At 40.3% G+C, this 12,629-nt stretch overlaps 1 protein-coding gene across 1 annotated transcript in view; it reads left to right on the forward strand.

Annotated features, from left to right (window-relative positions):
• The window catches only part of TRIM44 (tripartite motif containing 44), a 115,257-nt gene that overhangs the window by 38,227 nt on the left and 64,401 nt on the right, over positions 1 to 12,629 (forward strand). Inside the window, exon 4 of the mRNA XM_060752750.2 lies at positions 8,297 to 8,316. Coding sequence (XP_060608733.2) covers positions 8,297 to 8,316 — 20 coding nt within the window. The remainder of the gene's footprint in view (positions 1 to 8,296; positions 8,317 to 12,629) is intronic.

Here is a 12,629-nt window from a genome sequence, read left to right on the forward strand (position 1 = left end):
ATCTTTTGATTCTCTTGTCATGGGAAACTTGCTATTGGTGTTTGATAGAGGTATGGTGACTTTGTTGAGCTTTTCTTTAGATCACAGAAATCTTTTTACTGTCAGAAAGGAAATTACTTGTCATAATCATTGGGTTTGAGAATGTCTCTTCCTCTAGACTTCTGAAGACATAAAAGTTATTCTAGATCCAAAGAGACACATCCAAAGAACTGCTGACATGTCAACAAGCCCTGTTAGTCCATGCAGTATTGATTCCATATTGTTCTTCTTTAGGTTATCAATGGGTTGAAAACAACTAAAGTTAATGTAACAATGATCATTGACAGTTGTTCCTTCAAAAAACAGTGGGTGCTGTGATCTTTGGCTGTGCTTCAGAATCACTCCAATCAGTGTGGCAAGTGGGAAATTTACAAGCATCGTTTTGTTTTTGAGACCTTCTTGCCCACCAGAGGTGAAATTGAAAATCTAGATAGTGACAGGAGATACAGTCCAAAAATATCTGAATGTATCTCCCTCTACGAGCCACCAAGAACTTTAAGATCATCTGGGAAGGCCCTGCTCACAGTCCCGCCACCATTGCTGTCACATTTGGCAGGTACGAGAGACAGGGTCTTCTCCATGTTGGCCCCTCGGCTATGAAATTTCAGATCTCATTACTCCTGACCTTCCAGAAGAAACTGAAATCCTGGTTGTGGGATCAGGCATTTGCAGAATAGACTGATTTGCTGGTAAAGACATTATTCAATGGACTATGATGGACTGTTTTTAGGATGACGACTGAAATCGGCAAACTGTTTTCAATGTATATTTATATCTGTTTTATTGTGACATGTGTTTTTATACTTTGCTTTGCTGTGTGTGGGCACTGTACTGTGCCAGTTGGTAGCCGCCCTGAGTCCCTCTGAGGAGGTTGGGAATGATGGGATACAAATGCCCTAAATAAATAAGTGTCACAAGTTGCCCACCCCAGTTTAAATACATACAGTTGTGTGGGACTGATAGATACTTTGCCACTAACCATATACAATAGTGTATTCCCATAGATAAGCATTTTTCAGGTGACAACACTGCCGCAATCAGAAAGCACAGGAAACTTATAACACATTACTTATTGGAGATATATATATATATATATATATATATTATATATATATATATATATATATATATATATATATATTGCACTTAGACTTTCCAGAAAACATTTACTCATTTTTAGATGCAGAAAATGTGACATAGAGTCTGGGGTAACTATTGTATTTTCCTGCATTCTTCTGTTAGATGTCAGAATCAAACAGGTCAAAGGTTGTTCTTAAGCTTTCTTGAGTCTTAAAAGCCAGTTTTCAAGTCAACATTGAAAACGTTCAATGAAAAGATGGACAGAGATGTGGATAGGATTTTCAAAATACAAAATGAGTTTGTCTGAGACTGAATGGCCATCTGTCAGGAATGCTTTGATTGACCTTTCCTGCATGGCAGGGGATTGGACTGGATGTCCTTAAGTTGTATTCCAGCTCTCTAATTCTAAGGCCTCCACATTTGCTGTTGCAACACAAACGTGTTTGAGAGAAAGCAAACTGGTTAACAAAAGAGATTGAAGATTTAATTTCATTTTGTTTGAATTTACCCTATAGATTCTTCCAAATTAATTTCCATAAATATGATATTGCTATCTCCTTTCCCAAAAGAAGAGAGAAAATTCCCTATTTTATTGGTGTTACATCAGTTTGTACCCAGGTCATCTCTCTCACATGTTCATCCATTCACATTAGCATAGCCACTGGGATGTGGAGTATGCTGAGATCTACTCCCAAGAGAAAATTCTTAGAATATCATCAGTTATGATAGATGAGCTTCCCCTGTAAAACAACCTCAAAATGAAGAGCCTATCCAGAAAGATTTTTATAGAAGCAGAAGGGAACAAATGTCTCAACCATATTTGTACCATATTTAATATCTCAATGTATTGGTGCCAGTAAAAGAGTACCAGATTTTTATGATTACCATCTTGAAGGGGAGGAGGGGATTAGACAATACAGGAAAACTTTATCTCATTAAAAATAAAGTGTGAATTCCTGTCCATTCTATTTCATACAATTTCATTATATATATATATATATATATATATATATATATATATATATATACACACATACATACATACATACACACACACAATTGCTGGCTCTCTTAATAATTGCTGTAGTCCTCAAATGTCTTTAGAGGCAGAGAGCCAGCAAAAGTGTGCTAAAGGAATGGACAAGAGGAAGTTCAGGGGCTTTATACTTCATGTATCATTGTGTCTTCAATGCCCTTTTAAAATTATTCATTTTATTTATTGAAAGCATTTATACATTGCTTCTTCACTGTGCCAGGGTTCCTATGTACAGTGGAAAAAACATTTTAAGGCTATATGAATAAAAGCTTTTAAAAGCAAGCTTTAAAAGTTATGCACATTCCTAAAACTAATTTAAAACCAGATAGTTAAAACACCCAGAGCAATTTTCAGGGCCAATGTCCATGCCAAAAGCACCATCTGAGTTGTTCACTGGAAACTTGGATAGACAAAGCATGATTTCCCTTGCAATGGAGTTTTACATTTTGGGTGCTCTTACAGAAAAATCAGGGTAGTAGCCTTTTAGATAATCTGACCCATAGACATTTAGGACTCTGTATGTAGAAATCAGTACCTTAATTTCAGCTCAGAAGTAAATTGGAACCTAGAGCAGTTCTTGTTAGACCACTGTTGTCTATGGTCCCAAAAATGCACACCATTCAATAGTCTGGCTATTGCATTTTTCATTAATTATTGCTTCTGAACACTTTTAAAGAGCAGCCCCACATAAAATGCATTATAGTTGTCTATTCAGGAGGAATTTGGGAGATGAACCCCTTCGGCCAGCTTTCTCTTCCCTAGGAAAGGTGGAAGCTACTGTACCAAACAAAGCTGGGCAAAGACAACCAACCCATCCCAGTGAGAGCTGTATTTAAACTTAATCTCAGATTAGCTTTCCTAATGGGCAACAGAACTTGTCTCTTCTATGCACTTCATTCAACCACATCCAGGCCATGATAGAGAAACTCGGAAGCCTCCTTGCCATCAGTTATGAAATAGAGATAGAGCTGGGTATCATCATTATCCAAATGACACCCAACTCCAAAACTCTGGATGAACTTCTCCTAGGAAGGTCATGAAGATATTAGCATAGGGGATGGTATTCTGTAATTCCATAGACTTCCCCTAGCTAGTTTCCTAGTAAATAAAATAGATATTTGCACCTCCAGAGAAGTCTAAGGATGCTCTTTCTTCTTTGTAGCCTCTATGAATCACACATGTGGGTTTACTCTGCCTGTACAGGCTCCAACAGAAAGTTTTCCAAGTGCTAGCCTTTGAATTTTGGTGGCAACCTGGCCCTGTCATCCAGAAACATAAAGTCGCCCTGTGCCAGCAGCTCCCCAGTTACTTTTTGTCCACTGCTACAGCAGCTTCTTAGGGAATCCAGTTCTTCAGCCATTTCTTCATTTCAACTACATGCGCACTATGGCACACAAATACCAGGCTCTGATGGACACTCCAAATGCTTGGGAGAAAGCTGTGTAGTCAGCTCCTGCCAGCATTGTCAGGCCTTTACAGCCCAGGACTCTATTTTGATGGATTCTTTTCAATTGGTGAAGCCCGAGGATGTGGACAAGATACTTGGAGGAATGAGGCCCACTACGTCCATCCTAGACCCCTGCCCATCCTGGCTTCTGAAGGAGGCCAGAGGGGGATTGGCTGAGTGGGTAACGGTGGTGGTTAACGCCTCCCTCCGGGAAGGCGAGATTCCAGCGAGCTTAAAACAAGCTATTATAAAACCGCTGTTGAAAAAACCATCACTGAACCCCACTAAATTTGACAACTTTCGGCCTGTTCCCAATCTCCCTTTTTTGGGCAAAGTCATGGAAAGCGTAGTGGCCTCACAACTCCAGGTATTCTTGAGAGACACGGATTATCTGGATTCGGCACAGTCTGGTTTCAGACCGGGACATGGAACTGAGACGGTCTTGGTTGCCTTAGGGGATGATCTGCGCCGGGAGCTAGACAGGGGGAGTGTGTCCCTGTTGGTGCTCCTGGACCTCTCAGCGGCCTTCGATACCGTCGACCACGGTATCCTTCTGGGGCGTCTTGCGGAAATGGGCCTCGGGGGCACTGTTCTGCAGTGGCTCCGGTCATTTCTGAAGGGCCGCACCCAGAAGGTGTTATTGGGGGACACCTGTTCAACGCCACAGCCTTTGACTTGTGGGGTTCCACAGGGCTCTATACTGTCCCCCATACTGTTTAATATCTACATGAAGCCGCTGGGTGAGATCATCCGGAGTTTCGGGGTGCGGTGTCATCTGTACGCAGATGATGTCCAACTCTGTCACTTCTTCCCACCTGCTACTAAGGAGGCTGTCGAGGTCCTGAACCGGTGCCTGGCCGCTGTAATGGTCTGGATGAGGGCAAACAAATTGAAATTGAATCCAGACAAGACAGAGGTACTCCTGGTCAGTCGCAAGGCCGAACAGGGTATAGGGTTACAGCCTGTGCTTGATGGGGTCGCACTCCTCTTGAAGGCGCAGGTTCGCAGCTTGGGTGTGATCGTTGAGCCTGGATCCCCAGGTTTCAGCGGTGACCAGGGGAGCATTTGCACAGCTCAGGCTCGTGCGCCAGCTGCGCCCGTACCTCGGGAAGTCTGACTTGGCCACGGTGGTACACGCTCTGGTCACATCCCGCCTTGACTACTGCAACACTCTCTACGTGGGGCTGCCCTTGAAGACGGCCCGGAAGCTCCAGCTAGTCCAGTGCGCGGCAGCCATGTTACTAACAGGAGCAGGACGCAGGGAACATACAACGCCCTTGTTGTTCCAGCTCCACTGGCTGCCGATCTGCTACCAGGCCCAATTCAAGGTGCTGGTGTTGGCCTACAAAGCCCTAAACGGTTCCGGCCCAAAATACCTGTCTGACCGCATCTCAGCCTATGAGCCCACGAGGACTTTGAGATCGTCTGGGGAGGCCCTTCTCTCGATCCCGCCTGCCTCACAGGCACGCCTGGCGGGGACGAGGGATAGGGCCTTCTCGGTGGTGGCCCCCCGGCTGTGGAACACCCTCCCTGTAGACATCAGACAGGCACCCTCCCTTATGACATTCCGCAAGAGACTAAAGACGTGGTTGTTTGAGAAGGCGTTTGACTAAGTGCTACAACAATTGGCAATGATGATTGGAACGGAACATGGATAACGAAATTGGATTGTGATTCTATGATGAGATGTCGCGAATGATTTAGTGTAATTGTATTATTGATAGTGATGTTGTTATTGTTGTTCGTGATATTGCCTATATTGTAATTTGTTTTTATATGTTGTACACCGCCGTGAGTCGCCCTAGGGCTGAGAACGGCGGTCTACAAGTGCAATAAATAAATAAATAAATAAATAAGGACAGGAAGAATTGGCGAGACAAGGCTTTAAGCAACTCTCTACCAACAAGTCCTGGCTCCTTCTACCTCAGCTGTGCCATTGGTAGCCTCCTCCAAAGCCACAAAAACTTCTAAAAAATCAAAGTCTGAATTGGGTTTGGCAAAACAGCCAGCGCTGTCGGTAGCTCCGTCTATCTCAGCCTTGCTAGCATCAGCCAGATCAACACCATCTATCTTGGTAGCACCACCATCCTCCTCATCCATGAGGATTTCTCTGAAATGCTCACTCAAGGAACAAAAATGGGCTGAGCTAGATGCGACTCTGGGAACCCTTTTTTCTATTCCCCCAAAAACAGCAAGACATTGGAAGTAGAGCTAAAAAAGGAGGAAAAAAGCCCAGAAAAAAGGTTAAACCTTCATCTACCAAGGATGGATGCAAGTTGCCGTCATCAACGGCATCTTCGCACCATGCCTCACCTACTTTTCTGCCGCAAGAGTAACCTTCACCAAGTCCTCGCAACATGCTCAAACCGCTGTCAGAGGGGTAGGTCCAAGACTCATCTCCCCAATCGATATGCACAATCATTCAAGTACCTGTAATGATACATGCATCTCCAGCTCCTCAGTATTCGTGCCACCAGCTTTTTCCTACCCAAATGGAGAACACTTCAGCCAAGGAGACAGAGGGTGACAACAGCACGACTTGCAATGGCATTTCACACCTCCATAGACTCGGTGACTAAATGATGTATGTCAGTTTCATCGCCATCCCCAACTTTGGTACTGAGACCTGGCACATCCAAGAGAACAACCTCCCCTCTCTCAGGTAAAGCCCAAAGCTACAGTAGAACAACCAGTGCCCAAAGCACAACACTCTGATATGGATGATACCTCCAGTGGTTCCAACATGGAGTCATCAGGAGCTGGTGCAAAAGCAGTAAACCCACATGTGCGACTTCACAAAGGTCCACTCAAAGAAACATAGTTACAGGTAGGTAACCTGCCCTTCCCTATGCAGTGCTGACTCTCCCCGTGTACCTTATATACTCCCAAAATAAAATTTGAAATAAACTTCTAGTCACTCCTGATTTCATGAAGAAGAATGAGTACAGTCCATGTTTGTCCAAGGATGATGGTACAAAATAGAGCAGGTAGTTTCCAGATCTTCTGCAGTTGGTCACCACTGCCATAATGTCTTGTGTATTCTGTGAGGTGATATACCTTTGTCACAGATTGTGTGAGGCAGTCTACCTTTTTTATTTTTTAAAAGAAATTGTGAATGTCCAAGTTGCTATGTATGCTATTGGTGTAATGCTTGAATTAATAAATAGAAGAATTAATTTTGACAAAAGTGCAACTCAAGCACGGTCTAAATACAGACAGAAACAACTTGTGATAAATACAACACTGAATGTATTTTGGAATGAAATAAACCCTTCATTATTCAGAATCTACTGTGATTATACTTTCAGCATTGAAATAACATGGTTGTAACAGTGTTGAATATATGTTTTTTCTGTGATATGAATGATAGATTTTCATTAAAGAAATTGGAGATGAAATAGTACTGTTCTAGCACTACATTCTGAAGATTGTTTTTGCTAATCTCAGGCTATTATAAAGAAAGTGAAATGTTGGTGAGATGCTTTTCCCTGAATCACATGAATATATAGTGTTATCCTCTACTATACCTTCTGCAATACCATATCATTTGTTTATGTAAGCCAGTGTTATCTGCTGTGATTGGCATCACTCTTCAATCTTTCTGGCAGAAGAAGTCTTTTCCACAGTTTACTATCTAAAATTGTTTTAACTGCAGATATCAGGTTTTAAACCTGTGACATTCTGTTTCCAATACAGCACTGAAATGAGACTGCTACATACTGCTAAGCTGCCTACGTAATACTTAAGCTTACCTTTAAAGCACAAGTTGTTTACCAGTGACAGATATTAAAATAATTATGATAGCAGGTGGATTTGATTAATAATGTTATGCATAATGATTTTATGTCTAGTTAAATCAATTTGATTTAATTTCAGTATTAACCAAGTTTATATTTCACATCCTTTCCTGATTACACACTCAAAGCTAGCAGATAGCAAGGCTTACTTAATGTTGCCCTTTTCTTTGCAGAACAGAAAATGTTACGTGCATGACTCCATAGTGCAATTTACATAGAATTGATTATTGCAATGTTCTTCTTTCTCTCCCTCCCATAATGTAATGCAAAATATTCTTACTGCTGTGCTCTTTCTGTGCCACAGCATTTTAACCCCTATATATTGTTTCCTATTTGCATGCCTTACACAAAGGTAATGAGCAACCAGCTGAATGTGTTTGGAATTGTAGGCATTCATTATTTAAGCACCATGGCATATAGACAAACACATAATAGGAACAGCTAGGAATCATTAGGACCTTGTGCAATTACATGCCATCTGCCAGGCCAAACACCTGATAAGTGTTATCAACCTGTCAGCACAATAGTAAGGTGGAAAGATGTTATCATCACTAAGGAGAAATCCTGAGCCATTCCCATCTGGCCAGAATGACCTGAGAATTTGGTGTGAAGGGCTAAAGTGTGCTTAACTGATGAGAGCAGAGATGGTCCTTTTAGAGATGCTCTTACTACAGCTGCACACCCAGTATAATAAATGAGCTATTCATCATGCCCTTCTGGTCAAGAAGAGGCTGTAGCATGAAATCTAATGATGATGACCTCCATTAACAGGGTTATACCTCTCTTACATCATTAGACAGCAGCCTCTTTATGTATCTATCATATATTATGTATTCACAATAATCTAAGAGATAAAAAACTATATTTAATTTTGTTTGTGTGTTTTTTCCTTTGCAGAGCATAGATGAAGAAACCAGGTAAGATCATTTGCTTGCGTTCTCCCTTCCATACCACTTGTTCTTCCCATTTATTTGTTTAAAGTCTGAAATTATATTACAAGTAAGGTTACATTCTTTTTCAGTGATACTATGGTGTTGCTTGATAGGAGGAATGCATAGAATCATAGAGTTGGAAGAGACCACAATCACCACCCAATCCAACCCCCTGCCATAGAGGAAAAGCACAATCAAAGCACCCCTGACAGATGACTATCCCCCTCTGTTTAAAAGCCTCCAAAGAAGGAGCCTCCACCACACTCCAAGGCAGTGAGTTCCACTGGTCAACAGCTCTTATGGTCAGGAAGTTCTTCCTAATGTTCAAGTGGAATCTCCTTTCCTGTAATTTGAACTCATTGCTCAGAGTCCTAGCCTGTAGGACAGCAGAAAACAAGCTTGCTTCCTCTTCTTTATGACATACATTCAAATATTTAAACATAGCTATCATGTCTTTTCTCAAACTTCTCCAGACTAAACATAGCTCTTTAAGCCGCTACTCATAGGGCATGTAGAAATTTAGTTTCAAAACCAAAGCTATGCTATCAACATGACAAATTGCTTATGCAAGCAAAATAGGGACTTGTTTGTTTGTTGGTCATTTGAGGTGCAATTTATTGTCCTGATTCCTTTGATGGCAATCAGTAGAGAAACACCTTTATGTACATTTATTGTTCTTTGAAGTTATTAATGAGGTTCATGCGTGGCTTCTGGGGATCAGCATATGAGATGCTGGGGAGTGAAAATGAGCAGCCCTCAGTGTTGGCTATTAGTTCATGTTTTGAAGTGTTATCTGTTAGGATTGTTTCGTTTTATTTTTTGGTTATTTTTTATTTGGTATTAAGTTTATAGTAATGGTTGTCCTATTTTTTGTGATGTGTCATGTTTTGATGTAATCTGTTATATGCCTCTTTGTTGGCATTGAATGTTTGCCATATGTGTTGGAAACTGTCCTGAGACCCTCTGGGGAGATAGGGTGGTCTATAAAGTTTTATTATTATTATTATTATTTATTATATATTGTCACAGAAGGCATGCAATAAGTTTCCTCCCTAGATGAGATATACTAGAAATTCCACATGTCCTTTGGGAATTCATACCTTTTCCACAAGTTCAAAATGCAAGCAATTCACAAGGTCTGCTATAAGTAATCAAGCAATTACCGGGTGAGAAGGGAGGAAGGCATGGATTTAATACCCATCCCATACCAGCTAACCACAGCACAATTTAAAAATGCTCATCCAATTATTAGGAAGTATATTTGCAAATAAGCAAAAAGCAGTTTATAATATTACTGTATTGAGGCAAACAATGTTTGGAGCTGCTCATGTAAGATGGGAATACAAGCAACCATTTTCAAGCTGTTCCTGTGTGGTACTATTCTTCATTAGCCCTGACTAATAATCAGGACTGAGGGATCATAGGAGTTGAAGTTGACAACATCTGGAAGACACCAGGGTTAGGAAGGATATCAAACAATATTTCCATTCAAATATCAGAAATAATATGGATTCTTTCTTTTGCATTCCTTATTTTTAAAAAAGAATGGTCCCTACCAAGATTGTACAGATGAATATATATGGTTGCCTAATTCATAATCTAAGTTTAGCCCCATAGAACCTTGTCAAATGGCTGTTCTAGAGCATCCAGGATCCAGTTATTATCTTAAGTAATTAAATATATTGTTGCATGTTGCCAAATATGGGATATGAATTAAAACGAAAATTCAAACCTTCTTCTAATCTGAACTAGAATCACCGTGTGTTCTTTACCTCTGACCTGTTCTTTTCTGTTTATTGGTTTACGTCTTTATAACTCTCCCCCCACCCCCGCCCCTTCACCCCCACATGGGCTGATTTTTCTTTTGGCTGTTAATCTTCTTTGTTCTCTTTTGAGGGAAAATTAATCTCATATATGTCTGTCTTCTCATTTTTTTCCTATAAGAATTCTTTTCCACATCTGTCTTTAGTACTATAGCAGGAAAATTGGAATTCATTTGGGCGATGCCTGATGCAACCCTTATGGGGTCTATCAGTGTGACTTCCACTATTTTGACATTGAATTTGGTACAGGCTGACAGGCTGAATGGGTTGTTCTGCTTCTTTCTTGCTTCCCTGTGGGTCTTATTTTTCATAGCTTTATACTTTTCTCAGTAGGAGAGAATGCATGTTCTAATTATATGAGATGAACTTGGCATTTATAATGCTTATAATTTTCATATTGCCAATTGAATGCTCAGCCATGTACTATATACATGGTTATCATTTCTAGATAGCTTTCATTTTTTTCTGAATTATTCTTGGGCAACAATTGTGACTTTTTGCAAAAGCATATCCATGGACAAAAGTAAAAAAAAAGAAACTGATAAAAGTGACAAGATTACACAGGCAGATAAAGAACATAAGCTGTAGCTCTTTAGTTCTGGCTAGACATTCTGATGGTGTTTCGATAGTGAGATAAAGAGTACTTGAGGCCATTGGTAAAGAACATTTCAAGCAAATGCTGAGCTGCATTTGTTGATGTTTAGTCATTTGTTGTATGTTGCTTTCTCTTCTCATAGGACCTTTTATATTTTAATTCATTTATATTGAGTAGTTCATGATTTCTTTAAGTGGAATATCCAAAGGTGATATTGATTACAGTGTTGGAAGGCAGTTTTTCTTAAAATTAAGCACAAGGAAAAGCTGCATTATTTCTTGTATTTCTCTGGTTCTCCCAATAAAGGCAGTCCCCAAGTTATGAACATCTAACTGACAGATGATTCATAGTTAAGAATGAGTTTGAGGCAACAGGAAGGGAAAGCAATCTATCTCTCATAAGAGAAATCAACTCCTTAAAGAGTAACCTTGAGGAAAAGGTGTCTCTCCTGAAGCTTTATCACCAATCCTTGTTTCCACAAAAAGCCAATTTTTTCAAAATTATTACCACCAACAGTTGCTGAGTTACAGGGAGTCTTTAAGTTACAGACATCCGACTTCCATACAACTCCTAGTTACAAATAAGGGTGAGACAGTGGTACTGTGAAAAAGATCTTGGACATCAAGTTAAACATGAGCCAACAATGTGATGTGGTGGCAAAAAAAGCCAATGGGATTTTGACCTGCATAAATAGGAGTCTAGTGTCTAGATCCAGGGAAGTAATGCTACCCCACTATTCTGCTGTGGTCTGGGCACCACAATTAAAGGGAGATGTTGACAAGCTGGAATGTGTCCAAGGGAAGGTGACTAAAATGATCAAGGGTCTGGAGAACAAGCCCTATGAGGAGTGGCTTAAAGAGCTGGGCATGTTTAGCCTGAAGAAGAGAATGGTGAGAGGAGACATGATAGCCGCCATGTATAAATATGTGAGAGGACGTCCTAGGGAGGAGGGAGCAAGCATGTTTTCTGCTGCCCTAGAACTAGGACGCAGAACAATGGTTTCAAACTACAGGAAAGGATATTCCACCTGAACATTAGGAAGAGCTTGTTCAGAGAGTTGTTCAGCAGTGGAACTCTCTGCCCTGGAGTGTGGTGGAGGCTTCTTCTTTGGGGGCTTTTAAACAGAGGTTGGATAGCCATCTGTCGGGGATGCTTTAAATGTGATTTTCCTGGATGGCCCACAAGGTCTCTTCCAACTTAATGATTCTATGATTCTATAATAGGAAATGAGAGTGTCTATTCCTAGAAAGGAAAATGTACCCCTATAAGAGTATCATTTGTAAAAAGTGTCTCCACTGAAGCTTTCTTGCCAATCCTTGTTTTTATAGCAAGCCAAATTTTTCAAAATCCGACTGTCAGAAGGACAGAAAGTGAGGTGACATCTTCTGAACAGGGACAGAGACAGAAAAACAAATGCCACAGGGGTGTTAAGCCTTCCATATGCTAACCAAAGCCTATTTATTTATTTATTTATTTATTTATTTATTTATTTATACTTTATGCATTTTCCTGGGACATATGATTTTTAATTATTCATTATATCTGGATCTCTAATGAAAGAAGTTCCTCAAAGTTTTCTGCTTGGTATGACCCTGTTCTCTGTCATTCCATGTCACAAAGGGATTGGAGAACTAAACAAAATATCCTTATTTCTACACAACATCTCACAATTTTTGCTAATTGTCTTTCTAATATGATGTATCATTTATGGAAAAATCCTAAAGTCTATACTCACTCAATTCTCTGGAAGAGGTAAATTGAATAAATGAAAGGTTAATTAAACATGGAAGGTGAGGAACATGCTAGTTCATCGGTTTGTTCCATACAAAAAACAAATAAGTCTGAGACTTTTCTGTCTGTGGAAGCTTTTCACAGAAGCC

This window comes from Anolis sagrei, chromosome 1 (assembly GCF_037176765.1).
Source record: "Anolis sagrei isolate rAnoSag1 chromosome 1, rAnoSag1.mat, whole genome shotgun sequence".
Classification (NCBI taxonomy): Eukaryota; Metazoa; Chordata; class Lepidosauria; order Squamata; family Dactyloidae; genus Anolis; species Anolis sagrei.